Here is a 22,413-nt window from a genome sequence, read left to right as displayed (position 1 = left end):
CTATCATTAGGAACTTTTCTTTGTTTTGATTTGATCAAATCTACCTTATTTATACATCTCCTCTATTTGATTTCAATTTCAATCCTGAGGGGGTAGGAATATTTTATCATTATTGAAAATTGCTCTACAACTATCTATTTTTTATTGATCCATCTACTTTATTTTCTTGACATATTAGTGCTCATCTTGAGTACTGATATTGTCTCTTCTCTTTCCAAATATTTAGTATTGTTGCTACATAGACTATGCATTTAGGATCTACTATATCTCTATGTTTTGTTTTTTAGAGTTAGATCTCTCTATCATCTTGGCTTCTTCATTCTTTGACATAATGTATTTCTAGATTGATCACACATTAGTTAAAGAGGGGAAAATGTAATCACCCAAAAATGGTTATCTAGACTATGAGCCACCTTTCTAGCATTTTTTCATAATTTATATAATGCTTATCCTTGATCAAATCTCCAAAAATCCATTTATTTGATTTTATCCTATTGCTTGACCAATTTATCCTAAGTTCATATTTAATTAAAAGAACATGCCCCCCTTTTAATTAAATAAAATTCCCCACTCATCTGTTATCCTAATTTGCTCACACAAAAGCATTTCCCTTATTTAAAAATAAAAGAAAAGAACATACAAGGGGTATTCCATCTTCCAAGAGTAGATCAATCTATTAGATTGACATATCATTAGGTGGAAAGATGGTATAGAGATCATGGAGAGGAAGCATCCAAAATCATTCAATCTTCGTATCTCATTGAGAAGAATCCTCTTGGATGTAAAACAGGTAAAGTGGACATGATAAGGGGTTATATGAAAGATGATATCAGATATTCTATAATACTTTTGAGTAGAGTCATGGGGTTACTGACATCAGGACACCTAAATATATGGATGGTGCACTTCATTGAGACCATCAGAACATCAAAGATGCCAATTGATTGGGCTTTAATTCTCAGTGAGAATTTGGATGAGCAACTAGTGGCAATAAAGAACAATAAAAAGTTCTATATGACATCCTATTTGGTGTACTTGTTAGCTGCAAGAGTAATAGACAATCTAGGATTGTTCAAAAGGGGTAGCATGCAAGATGAAAATGCATGGCCTTATATAGTATACTTCCATTTGGTAAAAAAAAGAGCTTTCAAAGCATAGCAAGGAATACAAAATAGTGAATGATGCCTTTATTTTTGCAATTATTTGGTTCATTGAAGGGGATTATGTGAAAAGGATGTCAGATGAGGCAGTGGCAAAGATTGCAAAAATCAATGCCTACTATATCTAATTTAAAATATTCACTTATTTGAGGGTAGCAAGGATGGCTGCCAATCCAAAGAAGCTCCCCAAGTATCCATGTGATAGGTTCATATTGTTGGAAATTGCATGACAACTCTTGTCTACATATGAGAGAGTATGAAAACTACATAAAAAAACCTAGGTATGGCCCATTACTACAATACCATTTAGTGTTGTTTGAAAGCAAGATATTGTGACTTTTGAGTCCGAGTGGGATCAATATCCCTTGGAGGAATATAACTCTCCTCATCCCTATTTTGATAACATTGATAGAGTCAAGTATTTGGTAGGCAAACAATTTCAACATGAAGATGCCATAGAGGACCATTGGATGAATGCAGTGGATGACTACAAAAGCCAAATAAGGGATTATTGTAGGATGACTCTCTATTTGGAAAGCTGTTTCTTTAAGATAAAGGTCCCTTTAAAGATAGTACAAAATTATACTGAAGAGGTCCTAGATCCATTATACAATAGAGATAACATTTTTGATTGACCTATCATGAATGTAGAGATCGATAAAGATGAAAATTCATATATTAATCATAGGGCGAGGCATGTCATCCAATTGACCAAGGATTGGATCAAAAGACCATTCAAGTTGGATCCAATTCTCCACACTTTAGTTTTCCAAGCTATAGCCTGCCCAATGAAAGGTAGAGGAGCAAAGGTGATAGTGCCTACTTTCATAGCTCAGCTCCCAGTAAGGCTAGAAATAGTGCACCGACTTGACAAAGAAGTTGGATACTATAGGACTCAGAAGGGTAAAGGCAAGAGGAAAAGAACTTCACCCCAACAAGCTAAGCTAGAAGAAGAAATGGGTCAAACACTAGAACAACATGGGGGAGAGAATGTATAAGGAGCAAAGAATGTAGAAGTCATGCAAACTCAGGATAATCCTCGAGTGCCATTGCCAGAACAAGGGTAACGAGCTGAAATAGAAGCACATAAAGTTTCCCCTCCATGCAAGAGATAAGAGTATCCCCATCTGTTCCTAAGAGACAAAAGATAAAAAATCCAATTAAAAGGAGACAAAAGGTAATAAGAAAGGTTATTCCTTTTCCATTAGTTCCAAAGTTATTCCAAAAGAGGAAGAAGAGGATGATGAAGATGAAGAAGATAACCTTCCCTTGAGTCAAAGGAGTCATCTTGCTTGGGCTAAAGAGTTAGAATGGAGAAGAAATTCCACTATTACACCACCATCCATTCCTACACAACCTATTTAGTCTACAGCTTTTCAGAATGAGCTGTAGCAATAGATTGATGAATAGGAGGATTAAGGGGCTGATGTTTTTTAGATTTAGATTTTGATTTCATGTCAGTAGGCATTGAGTTGGTAGGCAATAAAATAAGGGATACTCCAACAAGACAACCTCCACAAGATGATTGGAATTAGTTGCCACCTTAGCCACAAGGACCTAAAATAGCTCCACCATCACCAAATCAAGATTCATTTTGCATGGATAAGGTTCAATCACTTCTTTCCCTCTGGGTAATGAAGAATGTACAACCTAAACAAGAAGAAGAACCACAAGAAATAGCCACCAATAAAGTTTCAAAGGAAGGGAAAATATGTGAGAAGCCTCAAAAAATTCCCATGATATAGAGGTGAGGACTATGGACTTGATAGATACATAGATGCCTAATGTGGATCTCTTACAAAAGGAGATGACTTTGGAGAGGAGCGATGAAGGAAAAGGCTTGGCAGAACAAACTTCTTCTTGTAAAGGTAAATCTCCAATGGTAAATACTCTGAGTTTGTTGAGGAAAAAGTGATTATTAGAAACAAAAGGTAGCAATATTATATTGAGGAAGAGGGAATAAGAAAATTAATTGAAGCTCTCAAAAATCTTGAGTTACCTGTAGGTGATGCATGAACAGTGGCCTTTGTAATGAGTGATTAGAATTAGGACTTTTTTACACATGTTGCTATCCCTCCTCTGCATGTAGATATTGAGGATTTGACCCCAAAATATTATCAAATTAGGAAGGTTGTGCTTGGAAAACCTATTATGGATACTGCCAAATTAATGGTCACAAAATGAATCAAAGAAGTGTTTAGGCACTTAGAATAGGATGCGACTAAATTGATAAACCTTTAGAAGAAAAATGAAATCATAAGAGGATATTTGAATGAAGGATTTGGTCCCTTGGATCCTGAAAAACTTGAGGAGACTCTAAATGCGACACTTGAGAAAAGGGATAAGGAAACTACACAACTAGATCCATTTTTGAAATCTTGTCAGTAATGGTGGGAAAGTTTAGAAGAGAAAGGTGTACAAATTATACAAGGAAATCTCAAACTACTACACCATATGCAAAATAGTGCAGATATGCTAGTGGCTATATTGAATTAAGATTTTGATTCTATGGACGAAGTACATACCTAGGGTAAGGACCTACAAGAGTCACAATCAATAAAGGGTCAAAGGTATCGGATGTTGATGGATGTATATACAAAAGATGAATTACATAAAATAGATGATTGGATAGAGAAGATCATGGATGGTAATAAAGTAATGGAAACATTACATGTGGATATCCATAAGCTCAAGAATCAAACCCAAGAGCAAATTTTGGAGGTAGAGAAGCATTACAATGATGCTTGCTTAGACATTTTTGAAGATGATTCAAGGGATAAATTGATGATAGTAGAAGAAATTGTTGAACAGTTTTAGAAGACTTTTGAAGAAGCTTCCACTGACAATGATATTAGATAGGCGTTTAAGATTGAAGAGGCATTGCTAGATTTGGATGTGAAATTAGGAGATTTTGCAAAGACTCAAATTGAGGTAGGAAACTATTGAAAAAAGGTAAAGGATAAATATGAAGCTTTAGATTTTTTGGATGTGATGCAAGTCACAGAGATTATTGAGAGATTCAAGAGAAAATACCCAGACATAGCTCTAGTGTGAAGGAGAACAAAACCCAAAAGATAGAATTTTAGTTTTGACATTTGGGAAAATTTTGCATTTTTGAACCTACTTTTGAGGTGTGCAAGCTTCTAAACTTCTGAGGTATTCTAGGTTCATTGCTTTTGAGGTGTGATTCTTTTGAGGTGCATTGGTTTTTTTTTTTTTGAAGAAATAAGAGGTGCGCTGGCAGTTAACTGCTAGTTCTAAATTTAGAGCTTTCCATGAACCAAAAATGCATTTGGACAACAATTTAACTCCTACAAACATCTAGTGAAGGTTGAGCTTCTATTTTTGGCACCTCAAAAACTCCTACATCATCTAATGGGTTTCTTCTTCTTATCTTATGATGCTTTCTTTGTTTTAAGACATGTAAAGACTCATGCATCCATTAAATGACATAAATAAGGATGGAGTCCTACTTATCACCATATAGAGGATAAGTTTGTACATAAATATATTTGTTTTATTAGTTTAGAAGCATATGTTTGCATAAAGAGATCTCTCACTCTCAACATAATTTGAGAAGAAGATTTCTTATAAATTTAGGAATGTAATATGTATTCCAAGCTATTATTTTGATGCAATAATATATGCTATTGGTACTCTCATTCGGAATGTAGTTATTCTTGCCTAAGTGTGTTATGTTTTGTGAATGTATGTTCATGGAGTGTAATGGAGCCAATAGTTTTATTGGATTATTTTGATTGAGAAATCTTTTAATTCTGGTGTTTGCTATGGTTTTACAAATTTTGTTGATGTACTTAGTTGGAGAAGAGATCACCTTATTGTTCTTGCATAGCTTTTTGTCTCACATGAGTGCACTTTCTGTAGCCTTCCTATATGATGAAAAGTGAAACATCTTATGGTTACTAAATTCCCATTGATGATTGCATCAGTGGAATTAAGGAAACATTGCTCCTATTTTTATTGGTTACCTACCCATCTTTTCAAAGGCTTAACTCATAGGTGTGTTGTTTCCATAGCTTATGTCTATTAGGAATTTATTTTTCAAGTCATTTTATTAAATTTCTTGTTACCCTATGTTCTTTGTTTACTTTGTTAGGTTAAATTAGGAATTCATATAGTTGCATTGTTAGATTGCATTCATAATTTTTTTTGAAAAAATATAAAAACATACTTCTTTTTGTGTGGTTTTTCTTTTGAGACAGCAAGAAGATTCAAAATCCTATCCAAAATTTTTAGAACTAGCAAAGGACTCCTCATGAACACTCACATTTATCTTCTACTGAGTAGATTCTAGTAGGTCACAAGATCACCCAAAACCTTGGAGTTGATCCCAGATTAGCTTTTCAAGAGAGGAGTTTGACAGGATTCCTACCATTAAACATCATGCAAAATGATAGCTCAACACCTAGAACCAAATAAAAATGATATGTATATCAAAAATTAAGAATCCATAACCTTTTTCCAAGAATTGGGAATCATTCTATAGCAGAAGGATCATAACAAACTTCAGGTTGGAAGTGGTATACACATGTCAAAATACAATTTGTGACAAAGTTAAATTTCATAACTGACATACCAGTAGCAAAATAAAAATATGGAGATAGCCAAAATTTTGATAGCTATCATTGTAGATGTTGAGGATCAATTTCTTATTTTGCAAAGTGAGACTACCCACAACAAGTTAACCACAAAGATAAGGTATCTCATTGAAGTAGTTGTGTTAGGATAAACCACGGACAGAAATAAAAACTACATGCAAATATAACCAATAACAGAAAATAATAGAACACACAGAAATGAACACAAGGCACCAAGATTTAACGTGGTTCACCCAATCCCTGGGCTACGTCCACCAAACAGCAAGTCCGATCTTATTACAATCCAGTGATTACAACCTGATTACAATCCGTAATCCCTTACAGCTCAATACCGCCGCAAGAACCAATTTCGTATCACCATATCAAAAATACCCAACCCTAAGCCCTTTTTATACAAGTATTAAACCGCTTTAGGGTTATAACATGTCGGCCATATGTCGGCCATAATATGTCGGCTACCATGTCGATGTCGGCTACTTCCAAAAATTTTTTTTTCCGGGGCGATGCCCCAAACCCCACTATTTATGAAGTATGTACAGTACTTTCCTGATCAGTCACCACAATCTAACAATCTCCCACTTGGGGACTGATCAGGCTCCACACTAAACAACAATCTCCCACTTGGAGACTGATCCTGTAGCAATACAACTACCGCATGGGGCTCCTACTGGATCAAACCACCCTGGACTCTGCTGTTCTTTTATTCACATTTAGTCTAAAAGACCAACTGAAGCTGAAGAGGAGTTCAGCTTCTCCCTTGTGACAACCTTTGTCAACATATCTGCTGGATTTTCATTGGTATGTATCTTCTCCAGCTTTAACTGTCCATCCTCCAAAACCGACCGAATGAAATGGTACCGCAACTGTATGTGTTTGGTCTTAGAATGCAGAGCTGAATTCTTAGCAAGATGAATGGCACTCTGACTATCTGTGAACAAAAAATTATCCTTCTGAGGATGTCCCAATTCTTCCAAGAAGAACTGAAGCCATATCATCTCTTTGGCGGCCTCTGTAGCAGCAACATACTCTGCCTCTGTAGTGGAGAGAGCATTAATCTTCTGTAGCCTAGAAACCCAGCTCACGGCTGCCCCACCAACAGTAAAGACATAACCTGTAGTACTCCGCCTGGTATCAATATCCCCAGCCAAATCTGAGTCAACATAGCCCTGTAAATCAGTAGTAGAGCCCCCAAAGTGTAAACACTTATTGGATGTTCCTCTCAAATATCTGAGAATCCACTTGACAGCATTCCAATGCTCAAAACCTGGATGACTCATATACCTGCTAACGACTCCCACTGCATGTGCAATATCTGGCCTAGTGCATACCATAGCATACATCAAACTTCCTACAGCTGAAGCATAGGGTACCTTGGACATCTTATCCTCCTCTTCCTGTGTCTTGGGACACATCTCCTTAGTCAATTTCAAATGACCAGGTAAAGGTGTGCTGACAGCTTTAGCATTCTCCATAGAGAAATGTTGCAACACCTTCTCAACATAATCAGCTTGAGATAGCGTCAATGTTCTGTTCTTCCTATCTCTGCAAATCTTCATACCAAGGATTTGTTTTGCTGCCCCCAAATCCTTCATAGCAAATGCATGTGCTAATTGGCATTTCAGCCCCTTAATATTATCCATGTTAGACCCAGCTATAAGCATATCATCAACATATAAACATAAAATAATGTAGCTATCATCATCCAACCTCTTAAAATAAACACAGTAATCTGAATGAAACCTATTATATCCATGCTCATGCATAAAACTGTCAAATTTCAGATACCATTGCCGAGGTGCTTGCTTCAGGCCATATAAACTTTTCTTCAATTTCCACACTAAGTTCTCCTTACCTTTGACCTCAAAACCCTGTGGCTGAGCCATATATATTTCTTCATCCAAATCACCATGAAGAAAGGCTATTTTAACATCCATCTTCTCTAAATGCAAATCTTCAGTAGCCACAAGACTTAAAACAGTACGAATAGAAGTCATTTTAATAACAGGAGAAAATATTTCATCAAAATCAATTCCTTTTTTCTGTGCAAATCCTTTTACAACTAACCTGGCCTTAAATCTTTTCTTACCTCCTTCCTCTTCTTTCAACCTGTAAACCCATTTATTCTGTAAAACCTTTTTACCTGCAGGCAACTTGCACAAATCCCATGTCTTATTTTTTAGCAAAGAGTCCATTTCATCTTTCATTGCAGACTCCCACTGAATCTTAGTATCCACCTGCACAGCTTCATCATAACTTTCAGGTTCACCAGCATCAGTAAGTAAAATAGAATACAAAGAGGGAGAAAACCTTTGTGGAGGTCTAATTGGCCTTGTTGACCGTCTAACATTCACTGGTGTATGTGGTATTTGTTGTTGCGGTTGTTGCACATCATGAGGAATGGCTGGAACATCAGCTTTTGGAGTATCATCCAGCACTACATAATCATCTTCTTTCTTCTCATGTTGCTGCAACAGATCTTTGTACAACACTTTTTCATTGAATATGACATCCCGGCTTCTTATAATTTTATGATTTTCAAAATCCCAAAGCCTATAACCAAATTCATTAATGCCATATCCAACAAAGACACATTTCTTTGATTTAGCTTCTAGCTTGGTTCTATTTTCAGAGTCTATATGAGCAAAAGCTTCACAACCGAAGGTCTTGAGAAAAGAATAACTCACCTTCTTACCAGTCCATGCTTCCTCTGGAATACCACAGCCCAAAGGAGTAGAGGGACCTCTATTAATCAAATATACTGCAGTATTGACAGCCTCCGCCCACATGTGTAAGGGCAACCCAGCATGCAACCTCATGCTCCTTGCGCGCTCCATTATAGTCCTATTCATGCGTTCAGCCACTCCATTTTCCTGTGGAGTCCTTGGAACAGTTTTTTGTCTACGAATACCATTAGTGGAGCAATAATCTTCAAATTCATGACTACAATACTCACCACCATTATCAGATCTGAGACATTTTAATTTCTTACCAGTCTCATTTTCAACCAAGCATTTCCATTTCTTAAAAGTTTGAAATACATCAGATTTCTGTTTAAGGAAATAAACCCATACTTTTCTAGTTGCGTCATCAATAAATGTAACATAATAATGAGAGCCACCAAGGGAAGATACCTGAGCCGGTCCCCATACATCTGTATGCACAAGTTCTAATTTCTCCTTTTTATTTTCCTTCCCTGTCTTTACAAAACTCACTCTCTTTTGTTTTCCATACACACAACTTTCACAGAAATCCATATTCACACATTTTAGACTTGGTAAAACTTTCCTTGAATGAAGTACTTTCATGCCTTTCTCACTCATGTGCCCAAGTCTATTGTGCCACAGCGCTGTATCAGAATCCACAGCAGCTATTTGTTCTCCCTGCTCATCTGCAGTAATTGTTCCTGAATATTCATTTTTCTCTGAAACAATCAAAGTAGAAGGAACAATATGACCTGTACAAAGATATAAGGTGCCTACTTTCACACCTTTTGCTACTACAAGGGAACCTTTTGAAACCTTCCAATTTTTATCATTAAAAGTAACTACACAACCCTCATCATCGAGTTGCCCTACTGAAATTAAATTTCTACTTAGTTTTGGAACATGTCTTACCTCATGTAGTAGCCAATGATTCCCATTCTGCAACTTAATCTTAATTTTTCCCTTTCCAACAATCTGATAGGGTTCATTATCCCCCAAATAAACAAGCCCAAAATCCCCTTGGACATAATCAATGAAATAACCTCTATGAGGTGTAGCATGAAAAGAAGCACCAGAATCTAAAACCCATGAATCATCAACACTCTCTAAAGACAGAAGCAAAGCATCCTCTTCGGATTTGTTACTTACCACATTTGCCTCTTTGTCTCCATCTGATTTATCTCCTTCATTTTTCTTTCGAGTCCAGCAATCTTTCTTTTTGTGCCCTGGTTTCCCACAGTACCAGCAATCATTTGGTCCTCTCGATTGAGACCTCCTCCCCTTTGACTTTCCTCTTGATTTCCCACGATTTCCAGAGTTACTTCCTCTTTCAGTCGTTCTGCCCCTGCTTTGTGCATTTAAAGCACTTCCTGATGTAGATCCACCTGAGGATTTTCTACGAGTTTCCTCACTTAAAATAACACCGATCACATCATCATATTTTAGGGTACTAGATCCAGGAACAGAATTACTCACCGCCATTACCAAGCCATTCCAGCTTTCAGGCAAAGAACACAAAATCAAGAGAGCCCTAATTTCTTCATCAAAATTGATACCCACAGAAGATAATTGACTAGTAATAGTATTAAACTCATTTAAATGATCTGCAATAGATCCACCTTCTGCCATTTTCATATTAAATAAACGCTTCATGAGAAATACCTTATTTGAAGCGGAGGGCTTTTCATACAGTGTCGCTAGGGTTTTCATCAAATCTTCTGTTGTCTTTGCTTTTGTAATATTAAATGCCACCGATGGTGCCAAGCATAACCGAATGCTTCCAAGTGCCTTTCTGTCCAAAAGATCCCATTCAGCCTCTGACATAGTTCCCTGATTCTTGGCTTTTCCTTCCAACAGCTTCCACAAATCCTTCTGATATAAATAGTCTTCCATTTGCATCTTCCATAACTGGAAGTTCTGCCCATTAAACCTATCAACCCTCAGCTTACCATCATCTGCCATTGCTCCCACTCAACCGTGAGACTTTCTTGCAGAGGATAACTGAGAAACAACTAGGCTCTGATACCACTTGTTAGGATAAACCACGGACAGAAATAAAAACTACATGCAAATATAACCAATAACAAAAAATAATAGAACACACAGAAATGAACACAAGGCACCAAGATTTAACGTGGTTCACCCAATCCCTGGGCTACGTCCACCAAACAGCAAGTCTGATCTTATTACATTCCAGTGATTACAACCTGATTACAATCCGTAATCCCTTACAGCTCAATACCGCCGCAAGAACCAATTTCGTATCACCATATCAAAAATACCCAACCCTAAGCCCTTTTTATACAAGTATTAAACCGCTTTAGGGTTATAACATGTCGGCCATATGTCGGCCATAATATGTCGGCTACCATGTCGATGTCAGCTACTTCCAAAATTTTTTTTTTTCGGGGCGATGCCTCGAACCCCACTATTTATGAAGTATGTACAGTACTTTCCTGATCAGTCACCACAATCTAACAAGTTGCCCTTCCTCTATTTTCTAGTGCAACTTCTTTCAGTCTATTCAATCACTATCTCTAGATGGCAATGCCTCGATATTAGCTATAAGTTCCCATATCGTAATGTCAGTTTCCATGTCTGGTCAAGTGGCTCTTCTGATAGTCTTCAAGTCATTTAGATATTTATTCCTTTTTGAATTAGTTATAGCCTTAACTTATGCAATTATTCTGTTTATGTCCATCTCAATTTTTTATAGGATATTAATCATATCATGTATTGTTGCTATGTTACTTTCATCATTACAATAAGAAAAAAACCTCTCATGCTTCAAAATTCCTTCAAAAGAGGTGGACTACTCATGCCATTCTTTCAAGTTGTCCTCATCATCAATATTTTTTGGGACAAAGTCAAGTGTGCCTTCAATAATGGCTTTCATCTTGTTTTGGATTATCTACATCTTTTCCAAGAATAAACCATGCAACTCCTTAACCTTATTTATCATTTTCCTAATTGGAATAATGAGTTCTTTTGATATTCTTTCTTCTGTGTCAACAAAGGAGCAATACTATCAAATAATTGGATGTACATACCCAATTTAGTAAATAAAGGGGAAAGAAAAGATAAGTCCTCTAAACATTGGTTTTTAACACCTTGTAGTGAAAATTTTCTACTATGGATGTTTTATGAGGTCTGCTTTAGGACACCTATCTTGTAGGAAAACATATTTTCCATTATCCTTGTCTCTATTTTCTTATTTGTCTCCTCTTCTCACACATCTGTGTCCGTTGGCTGATTTTCCATTACACCCATGTTTGACATATCTCCTTCTGTTTGGTTTTCTTTTTCATTGAACTTTGTAATAGGTCTCGTAACAATCTTTAGTGTTCTTACCTCATTCTTCAGAGTAGTATTCCTTTGCTCCAATACATTTATCTTCTTTATTTCCTCCTTGTATTTCTTTTTGGCCTCTATGTACTTACCAGAGGATTGATATAGTTGTTCTTCCAATAGATCCATCTTACTCTTTCCCATGAGTGATACTATATTCATCATCATCCCACATAAAAATCTTGAGCTTGTATGATTTTTTCATTGATCATCTTAGCCTCAAGTTCAATTTTGTTAAGGATTTTCTCATTTTCAATGACCCATCTAATAAAAAATCTATGCCTTAGACCATCAAATTATTAGCTCCTTCTTGGCATGATTTGGAGGGCCTTTTCCCTAACCTTATTTGGTATCTCAATCAATTTTTGTTTCTTCTTTCTTCCTTGCGCCCATGTTGAAATTTCTAGTTGTTCTTCTTGTTCATTAACCTCAAGTACAATATCCTACTCAGAAGATTCAGGTCCCAATCTAATTCTCACTTCTAGGGGCACTTGGGATATTATTTCAAGAAAATTTTGGATGCATTTATTATACCTATCTAGATATTTTTCTTCATGATAGAAACCCTTGAATGAAGAGTCAATCTTCTTCATCTCTTCTTCAATGGTTATTATCTCCCTCCATTTTATAGTATGTCCTTGAATTCCTCTGTTTCCAAGAATTCAATGATAAAATCCTCCTCCCATATCTATTTTATCAAGACAAAATTGAATCCCCTCATTTATTTTAGGGATATTCTGACAATATCATTGGGATTATATGTTCTGGAAGACCCAGTTGGCAACTTAAATTCTCTAATGAATGAATCCAATTCTTTAATTGCATATTTGCCAATATTGAAATCTCCTTCCTTGAAATTTATACAAAAGGCCCCCTTTCAAATAGTGGGCCCTATATATTCCCTATTAATAAGAATTAGTTGCCAAAAAAAATTAGTAGTTCCCAATCTTTCAGGGATATACTTGGGTAGAGGAAGAGGCGGCTGTGGGAATCCATAAACCCTTATTATAGAACAATTTTTGAATAAAAATACGTTTCCCCAATCATGTTCTAGTTTCCTATCCTCATCATAGCATCTAGATGGTTTAAGAATTTGTTTTACAACCCTAAGGATCCTCTCAATTACATCACCCAACATATTAAAAATAGGATATACACAATCATTATAGAAAGCAAGAGAATTTACATAAGGAAATTGTTTTCCATCCCCTTGTCCAATGTTACACAAGTAAATTTTTTGCCATATCCTTTGTTTCTTCAATGAAACTTGGGTTTATATTCCCCACATATTTGTATAGAATTATATGCATCAAAAGTGAATACTGGTGAAACTTAAAATTATTGAAGTCTCCATATTGTGCCACAACAATCTCATGGTGGATAAAATTGATTATATGCATGAAAAATTCATATCCAACATTTGTATGTAGGTTTTGTATATCTAGTGCCATTATATATAAAGAACTAGGAGCATTCATGGTCCCATCTAGTCCCATCATTTTGTTCAAACCTATGATAGTGTAATGGAAGTATCTTCTAAAGTATTCCAAGGGCATGAAATCCCCTACCTTCTTTATAATTTCTCCATTCTCCTTCTTGGATATAGGGATGTGTTTCCTCATAACCTTTCTAGTGAAAAAACTCTTCTATGTTTTGAAAGTTGACTCGAGTTTCTCTAACTCAATAATGCAAGTCATGGGTCCTAAATAAAAGACTTCTGAGAAAGTATCCCTATCCAATGTATACAATATGCTTCTATTTCTCTTATGGAATGAATGCTTTATTAGATTATATGCTTTGATCAAAGATTTTAACAGGTCTACATCCACAAAAACTTTTGGCACAATCAACTTACCCAAGTTCATGTTCCAAGGATTCAAGTTTTGTGGTTTGCATATTTTGTTGTTGTAGAAGAACCAAATAAATTCATTCCCATTTGTTTTAGACACTGTTGCATCTCTATAGAAATTGTATGGGTCCTTCAAAACGTGTAAATTCACATGTGCATATGAGGAACTTGGAAAGAAATACAACCATTCATTTGCAAATGGACTAGGGCTCTTTGTTTTTCCTCACACAAGACTGGTAGGGACCTCTTCAACATCTACATGTGCAATCAACTTTCCCTATCTTTTCACAATTCTCTCTTCTCTATAATATCACTTCACTAAAACTAGTGATAGAAAATGCGTTCAATCAACTCTTTAATGGATTCTATGAGTTAAAGGTGGCATTAATGGTGTTTAAGGAAACATGCATGAAATCTATCAAATTTGTAGAAAATACTTGCATTTACACTTTACAACATTTGTACTACTAATCATCATTTTGCAAGCAACCCTAAAGTTATGTTTTTTCATAAAGTACCCATGCTTTTGAGAGTAGCAGTGTAGCAATATCCATCTTTCTTCCTTATCTCTAGTTGTCACTATTTGTCAACAAACTATTAGTTCAAGCCACAATGGTGTAAAAGCCTGGAAATCTTAACTTTTTGCCACATTGTGAGACTTTTATGATAACCCATTTTGCTAGCTATGATGTCACGTATACACCTTATCTCTACCTCATGACCCATGTTTTCTATTAATTTTTTATCTCCTTGAAAAAATGAAAACCTTTCTATCCACTCATCACTAGGTTGCAATAGTCACAATACAAAGAAACTATTAGGGTAGAGATCTAGCATTAACTGTTCATCTTTATTATTGATCGCCAAATTGAAGCTCCTTCATTTATAGCCTCATAACACTTGGAGAAGTGGCGAAAACTATTATATTAACACTTTTGCCACTTTGTGACCCTTCATTAACCTTATGCCCTTAACTGCAAGATCCAACATGAGTGATAACCTTTGCACCATATAACCCTCTCACTGCATAGTGACTGATAGCTCAAACCATGTTCTTAACTGCATAAAGTCATGAACAAGGTCAATCTCCACATATCCACTAAAATTTAATATTAAGAGCCTTAATCCATGAAGGAGCATTATAGTTTACTCTTACATTGATCACTGCTTCTTGACCTTGAAACGTATATTGTCATGGTGCCTTTCTAGATCACTCCATGTGGCATTTTTGTGAACTATCACAACCCTAGAGATCTTGCATCAAGGAGTCTTTCATAGCATCACTAGCCAAGTTGAACAATTGCTATTGATTGTGGAGATGCTGCAAAAACCCTCTAGCAAGCTGCACTGTACCGTCACAACCTCAGAACAGTTAAGGCTCACTTGACTAGGGTCACGACTTTGCAAATTAAAAGTATCAAAAACTTTATTCAAATGTGAAAAAGACAAATGTAAAGAATTACCTTAAGGGATTAAAATGTGGAAGGAAAATAATAAAGAGGGAAATCCATACAAGGACAAATATTAAGGCTTCTCTTAGCAAAACCTCTATAACAAAGACATGTAAACACTAATTTCACATATTTAACCTAAATTTTCACAATAGAGCTCTCAAAATTTAAAAATGGTGATAATACAAGCCATCAAAAGTGAGGAAGCATTTCAAAAGGGATTGCAACACATAAGTCCATTTCACCACCATCTTCAATAGGAGTCCATTCAAGATTATCACTTGAAAAATGATCTCCTTTGTCTAGAATGTCTTGTACTCCTAGCTTGATTAGTGATTTCCATTTATTGTTTACAACCATTTTGAGTAATAGTAAAATAGCTAGTGACTCTTAATCTATTCAAATATGTAGGAATAACTATATAAATTTCTCTAGTCAATCCACAACATAATAATGCTCTTTACCTTAGTGTTCACACCTTCTATTGACTTCGAAAAGAATATTAGAATATAATTCCATGAAATGTTGTACAAAATCTATTGAAATATAGAAAAGAAAAATGAATTTCACAATATAAAAATGTAGAAATATCATTAAACATTATAAAATGATAGATACAATGGTTTATAGTTTTTTTGTTTTATTATTAGAAGTGGATGTAAGATATTTTGTTTCCTTTCTGTATGCGATTTGATAATAGCTATACAAAGGCTAAAATGATTTGACTATAGTAAGGGCTTAAGAAATAATTTTTGTTTTAGATTTTCTAATTATAGGAAAATGACAAAATTACAATGTATGACTTAGCTTTATCATTTGACCCAGAAAAAAATATGTTCAAAGAATATTTGACCAAAAATATTAGATTGTTAAAATTAATTTTATTAAATTTAAATTTTAAAATTAGATGATTTTACATCTTCCAATAAAATATTTAATTGTTATCAAATCCTAGAATAAAGGAAATCAAAATATTAATGAATTCTTGAAATGACTAAACTTTTCGTCAATGTCAACTAGAATATATTTTAATGTATAATTTTATCATAAACTTGATATGAAGAGCATCATATCTACTATCAAAATATTAAAATAATAATATTGAATTCAAATATACTTACAAGCAATTACCAACAAGAGCTCTGGTTGACCTGGAGTCCCTACCTTATGTGATGGTTAGAAAGTAGATAAAACAAATGAAGGTTTTTTGGTGCTCATGACCATTTTTTCAAATGTATAATGGGTGTGGTTGAATAGTTGTAGTGGCTTAGTGTCAAGATGTTTAGATCTTTGGCAAGCATGAATTGCCTAAAAATTGTAAATCTTTACTTCTACTTAATAAAATATAAAAGTTACGTATAAAAAAAAAGAAAAGAAAAAGATGGAGGTTTTATTTGTAAAATATATTAAAAATTGTAAAGTAATCAATTTTAAATATTTGATCTTCTTTATTTTGTCTTATTGTATTAAAAAGTATTATAAAATTATTAAATACTTTTAAAATATCATTACAAATCATATTTACTTAAAAATCATTAATATTTTGTTTATATCTAATATTAAAAGTTTTAATTTTTTTCACATTATATACAATAAAATCATTTATTTATATATTACATGTGATATGACATAATAATTATTTTATATATTAAAAATTAGTTATTAACCATTAATATGTTATATTGCATTTTACTTTAATCTTAAGTTTTGCATTGATTAATTTATTATAAACTTTTAAAATATTAAAAAGAAAAAAACAAATTGAAAGAAAAAAGTAAATTTAAAAATATTTGCATGAAAACATTGGCCATGAAAATTGTTGACAATTGCAATTGATGTGGAAAATACAAGTCACAAAATGATCACCCGGATGAATAAAAATTACCAAGAACTAGGTATGTAAGTTCGTAATATTCTAAACTAGCTCTTGCACCTTTGAAGGGTCCAAAGATTATGCCGATAGTTTTATAGATATCGAATGATGTCACTATAGTAATGACGTGATAATTTTTCTAGTAACATTTTGTATACATCATGAAACATTGGAAGTATTAAAAAAATATTTACATCTTTTACCAATATCTTTGCACCCTTTACATCCACAATGATCAAATTATAAGATTTCATTGTATGGCTAAGCTTATCTAATCTTACAAATAACATGAGATTTGTGATATCAAATTGCATGACTAAGTTTATCTATTCTTACAAGTAACATGAGATTCCTAATGTGAAATTGCTCTTGCTAAAAATCATTACATTGCAAACTGATAGGCTTGTGCATGTGACACAATAATTTATTTGATTTCCTCAACAACTATTTTTATATTTCATTTGTTTTTTTGATATAATCTAATGATACTCTACAACTAATGCATCACTGCATTTAATCAGAACAAAATAATGTTATAACACTGACGAATGGGGCACAATATAAGTAGCCATTTTAAGCCATTTTTATCATCACAATTGTGTACTTGAATTTCTAGGAAACATTACTAATTTCTTGATCTTGTTGAAAATGTAAATAAGTACATATATTCAAATCTTACAATCCCACTAGTCTACAAAATATTGATGGAAATAATCATAAAAAATACCTGTACTTTTAAAGCTCATTATTTTATATAGGGAAGAGACCTATTTCAAATTATTGTTGCATCTTTACTAGAAAAAATACAAATATTTATCTATTTTATGTATCTTTGTGAAAGAACATTCCAAAAAGTTAAATATTTGAAATTGATGAATCAAATATTTATTACATCTATTAATTAATGTTATGAAGATTATTTTGCCACTACATTAAAGCTAATGCATACGTCCTTTGTATTTTCTAACCATTCAATTGTGTGGGGAGGGGGTTGTTATTCTTATCTACTCTCCTTAATTCATGTATCATTATTCATAGACCTCATGCATTTCTTAACTACAACTCATATTTTTCTTTAGTGTTCATTCTTTATGTGGACCCACAAATCCTTTTAAATCCCAATATGAATATTAGAGTTTACATGTGTGATAACTCTCCTGATTCCATGATAATTGAATTTGTGCAAATATTTTTTTTGATAAATAGTCCAAGATAACTACTAAAAACTTCATGCTCTCATATCTTTATATTGCATATCTATTTGACGATATAACTCATATATTAAAGATTTATTAAAAATATTTAATTTGATTTATACATTTTAAAATAAAATAAGAAGAAATATAAATTACATAAAATAATTGTACTTATTGTAGACACCTAAATTTGATTACACCGCTTTGGTAATCCTATTTAGTTATCTCTAAAGGCATCATTAATTAAATTCCTATTTAATTAATCCTTTGCCATCCCCTAGCTGATTAATTTAATTAATCATCTATAGTCCTAATTGATAAATCAAATAACCTATTATTTATCAATTAAATCCTATTCTTCTATCTAATTTCAAAATCCCCATTTATCAAATAAATCTATTTGATAAATAAAACCCTCAAAGCTAATAACCCCTAACCTATCCTAAAACCCTCTTTTTAGCCTAATCCACCCCATCCACCCATACTAACTAAGCTTAGTCACTAACTCACCCACCCTCATGAATTCCATCCACTTGCAAATCTCTAACATCCGTAATCTAATCCTAAACCCAAGCCTAATACACCCCCTAATGTTGTCACATTCCCTAAGCAAGCTTAAGACTTTCCTAAGCCAAGGAAAGTCAACAATCTCAACTCCCCTCAAAATATCCAAACCACTTAGCAATGAATGCTCTTACAAAAGCCATAAAGACTCTTACAAGCTCTTACAAGCCATATTGAAGGGTCTTTATGAAGATATTATCCCTTGAGCCTCCTTTGTTGACTCATCCTTCCCCTTTCCTCCATCCACTCACCTTGTGACATGTGTCACTCCTTGGTTGGTGCTAAACAAGCACAATCCATGTGCTCCCCTTTGAGTGCATCCTAGCCCTCCTTAAGCTTTCATCTTTCCTTCCATCTTAGCCCTCCATCCCTCAAGCCCTTAGCCTATAAATTGAATCTCCTCCCAAGCCATTTCATCACAATCCTTGAGCTAAAGTTATAATGCCATTTTGAAGCCAAATCCATACTTTTGCATGCACCCACACCAAAAATCCCAAAAATCTCCATTGAAGCTAGTTTGAAGCTTGAGGATACATCCCAAATCCTATCAAATAGACTCATCCCTAAATCAAGTGACCATCCTGATTGGGAGAGCCATTCTATGGCTCATATTCTCATTTGAGAGTTTCACTTTGTCTCTCATATATGTTATGGTTTTTATGCTAGTTAATGCTTTTGTTTTTGGATAGATTAGTATTACTTGCTAACATATTTCTCATATACACTTATTATATACTAAATAAATAGGAATAAATTGAAATTGGATGTGGCTATCCTCCCTATAAACTATATGTAGTTGACCAACTTTCAAAAAATTGAAAACATCATAGATTTTTTTGAAAATTTTAGCATTTGATTTTCATGATTTGCATAGTTTGTAGTCAAAACCAACAAAAATATTGGGAAAAAAAACTACATTTTCATGAATCTGTTAAAAAAATGTTTGACTTTGTTTTGTCTTTAGTGCATTTTGTCTAGAGATTAGCCTGTCCCATTGAAATTAATATTAACTATTATAGAAATATTATACTAGGGTACTTTTGACATATAAGAATCATCCAGAATATACGTTGACAAAGAGAAGAGGTCAAACTAGAAAAATGAATGACATATCACTAAATGAAATAAAAATAATAAACTTTTAAAACATTATTGATCATCCTTCTTTTAATTTTTTGAAGCGTGGTCTTAACTTCGCTTGTGCTCCCAGATCTATTCCTCACGTTAAATTTCTTGTTGAGATCGAGCAAGCTATCCACTCCCTCTCCTCTGATTTGGCGGAAGAAGTTAGGCAGGACTGTGCGGTCGCCCTTAGGCGTGCCAAGCCGCCTAGACTCAACTTCCCCATAGCTGAGTTGCGGGCCTTCAAAAATTTAGTTGCCAACAAAGATATTGTCATCACCAAGGCTGATAAAGGTAATGCCACTGTTGTCATGAACAGGCATGATTATGTCGCCAAAATGCGGGTTGTGCTTGCTGATTCAAATAGCTACAGGCCCCTTCCTCGTAACCCTTGTTCGAAGATTCTCAAGCTTGTCAAGACTGCAGTTTTCAATTCCTCCTTTGATGAGGCCACGAAGAGAAAGCCATCCAAAGAAGTAACCCCTCGCATCTATGGGGTTCCAAAAATTCATAAAGATGGCATCCCGCTTCGACCTATTGTTGACACCATTGGGTCACCAACCTATTGGTTGGCATCTCATCTTGCCAAACTTATCTCCCCGTTAGTGGGAAATTCTGACTCTTTTATCAAAGATTCTAACCACTTCGTCCAATTCACCAAAGATGTCAGGTTGGAGCAAAACGACGTCTTGGTGAGTTTCGATGTGGTCTCTCTCTTCACCAATGTGCCTATTCCTGCCTCCATTGACATCATTAAGGGAAAGATGGGTGAAGAAATTGCCTCCTTAGTAGATTTATGTCTGAGGTCCACTTTCTTTTCCTTCCAAGGTGTCTTTTATGAGCAGGTTGACGGGGTGGCTATGGGTTCTCCCCTCTCTCCGGTCATTGCCAACCTTTATATGGAGCGCTTTGAGGAATTGGCCCTCCACTCTTTTCCTCTTAAACCCAGATGGTGGAAACGATATGTGGATGACACAAATGTGTGCTGGCCACATGGTCAGGACAAGCTTGTGGAGTTCCACAAGCACATCAACAACTTATCCACTAACATCTCCTTCACGATGGAACTTGAGTCGAACAACCATTTACCTTTCCTCGATGTTCTTCTCATCAAGAAGGCAGATGGAACCCTCGGCCGAAGTGTGTATCGCAAGTCCACCCACACTGAGTTATACCTCCACTCTTCTTCTCACCATCACCCCAGCCAAAAATTTGGCATCCTCAAGACCCTCGCCCTTAGAGCCTTTAGAATTTGCGATGATGACAACTTAAACCATGAGTTGACCCATCTCCGCCAAGTCTTCAAGCTTAATGGATACTCGCATAAGCAAATTTCTAAGGCGCTTAACCAAGCCAAGTCTTTCTTTCTCTCGGCTGCCAACCCTAAACCTCTTTTGTCTCCTCCTCCCCTAATTGTCACCATTCCTTTTGTTGATGGCATATCCCAAAAGATTGCCAAAATCCTGTCCAAAAAGGGCCTTAGAGTTGCCTTCAAGCCCCTTTCCAGGATTCGCAACTTTGTTCCCCCTCTTAAAGACTCCAAGGATGCTCTTCTTGACTCAGGAGTCTACAAGATTGTTTGCTCTTGTGGTGTGGCCTACATAGGAGAAACAAGTCGCTCATTCCAGACTAGAATTAGGGAGCATAGTGCAGACATCAAACATGAAAGAGTCCAAAAATCTGCTCTAGCAGAGCACTCATCTGCCACCAAACACCATATCTGTCTGGAGAGCACCCAAATCCTTGTCAAGGAAGATAACTATTTCAAGAGGAAGTTAATGGAAGCCATCGAAATAAACCACCATCCCCTTAATCTCAATCGAGACGATGGGTGGTCCTTGAGCCAGTCTTGGCAACCATTATTATGTTCATTGGAGAGTGATCACCGTCCTTGAGCTTCCCCCTCCCCGTCCTTTTTTCCTCTCCCTCCTCTTCGTCCTTGGTCTTGCTCGCTCCTAGGCCTCTCGTGTTTCCTTTCCTTTCTTGGTTCCTTGGTTTCGTCTTCCTTTCTCGCTCTTTCTTCTTTTTTCTTCTTTGTCAGCTGTTTTCTTGATGAACAAACTTCTTTTTGCTTAGCTCTACTCCATTTTGTGTGTGTGTGTGTGTGTGTTATTTTAGTTTTTATTCTAGAGCGCTCTGTTTTTTAGTTTTCTAATTTTTAATTATTTTGTAATTTTTATTTATTTTTATAGCTTAGGACTATTATATTTCTTTATGTATACAGACACACAGTTATATGCATATATATGCCTCCGTTTTGTTTATAGAGTTCTATTTTCAATAATCTTACTCTTGCACAAATATATATATATATATATATATATATATATATATATAAAATATATAACTTCGTATTCTTTCGGGGGTGTTCTTATTCTTTTTATTCTTATTTTTAGTGTTTTTTATTTATTTATTTTATTTTCATTTTTATTTAATTTTTAATTTTTATTATTTTTATTTTTATTTTTCAGCTTCTCCCTTATATTCTTTCTCTCTTTCTTTTTATTCTCCCCCCTTTTTTTCCCAATG

At 34.8% G+C, this 22,413-nt stretch overlaps 1 protein-coding gene across 1 annotated transcript; it reads left to right on the top strand.

Moving 5' to 3' along the window:
* The first annotated feature begins 718 nt into the window (after positions 1-718).
* Positions 719-21,779, top strand: LOC149534291 (uncharacterized). Its single transcript, XM_089806002.1, has 2 exons — positions 719-790; positions 19,944-21,779. The coding sequence occupies exons 1-2, from the start codon at positions 719-721 to the stop codon at positions 21,777-21,779; spliced, it is 1,908 nt and encodes a 635-aa protein (XP_089662128.1).
* Positions 21,780-22,413: the final 634 nt, after the last annotated feature.

The sequence above is a fragment of the Cupressus sempervirens genome, chromosome 10 (genome assembly GCF_028749045.1).
Source record: "Cupressus sempervirens isolate cs-2001-9-10 chromosome 10, ASM2874904v1, whole genome shotgun sequence".
NCBI lineage: Eukaryota > Viridiplantae > Streptophyta > Pinopsida > Cupressales > Cupressaceae > Cupressus > Cupressus sempervirens.
The sequence above is the reverse complement of the archived record's forward strand: the minus strand, read 5'-3'. Positions and strand labels throughout refer to the sequence as shown.

Bases quoted from the DNA above. Each gene is read 5' to 3' on its own strand.
- LOC149534291 (XM_089806002.1), top strand. From the start codon at position 719: ATGGAGAGGAAGCATCCAAAATCATTCAATCTTCGTATCTCATTGAGA. The intron at 791-19,943 runs GTAAAGTGGACA...AATTTTTTGAAG, and splicing joins TCCTCTTGGATGTAAAACAG to CGTGGTCTTAACTTCGCTTG.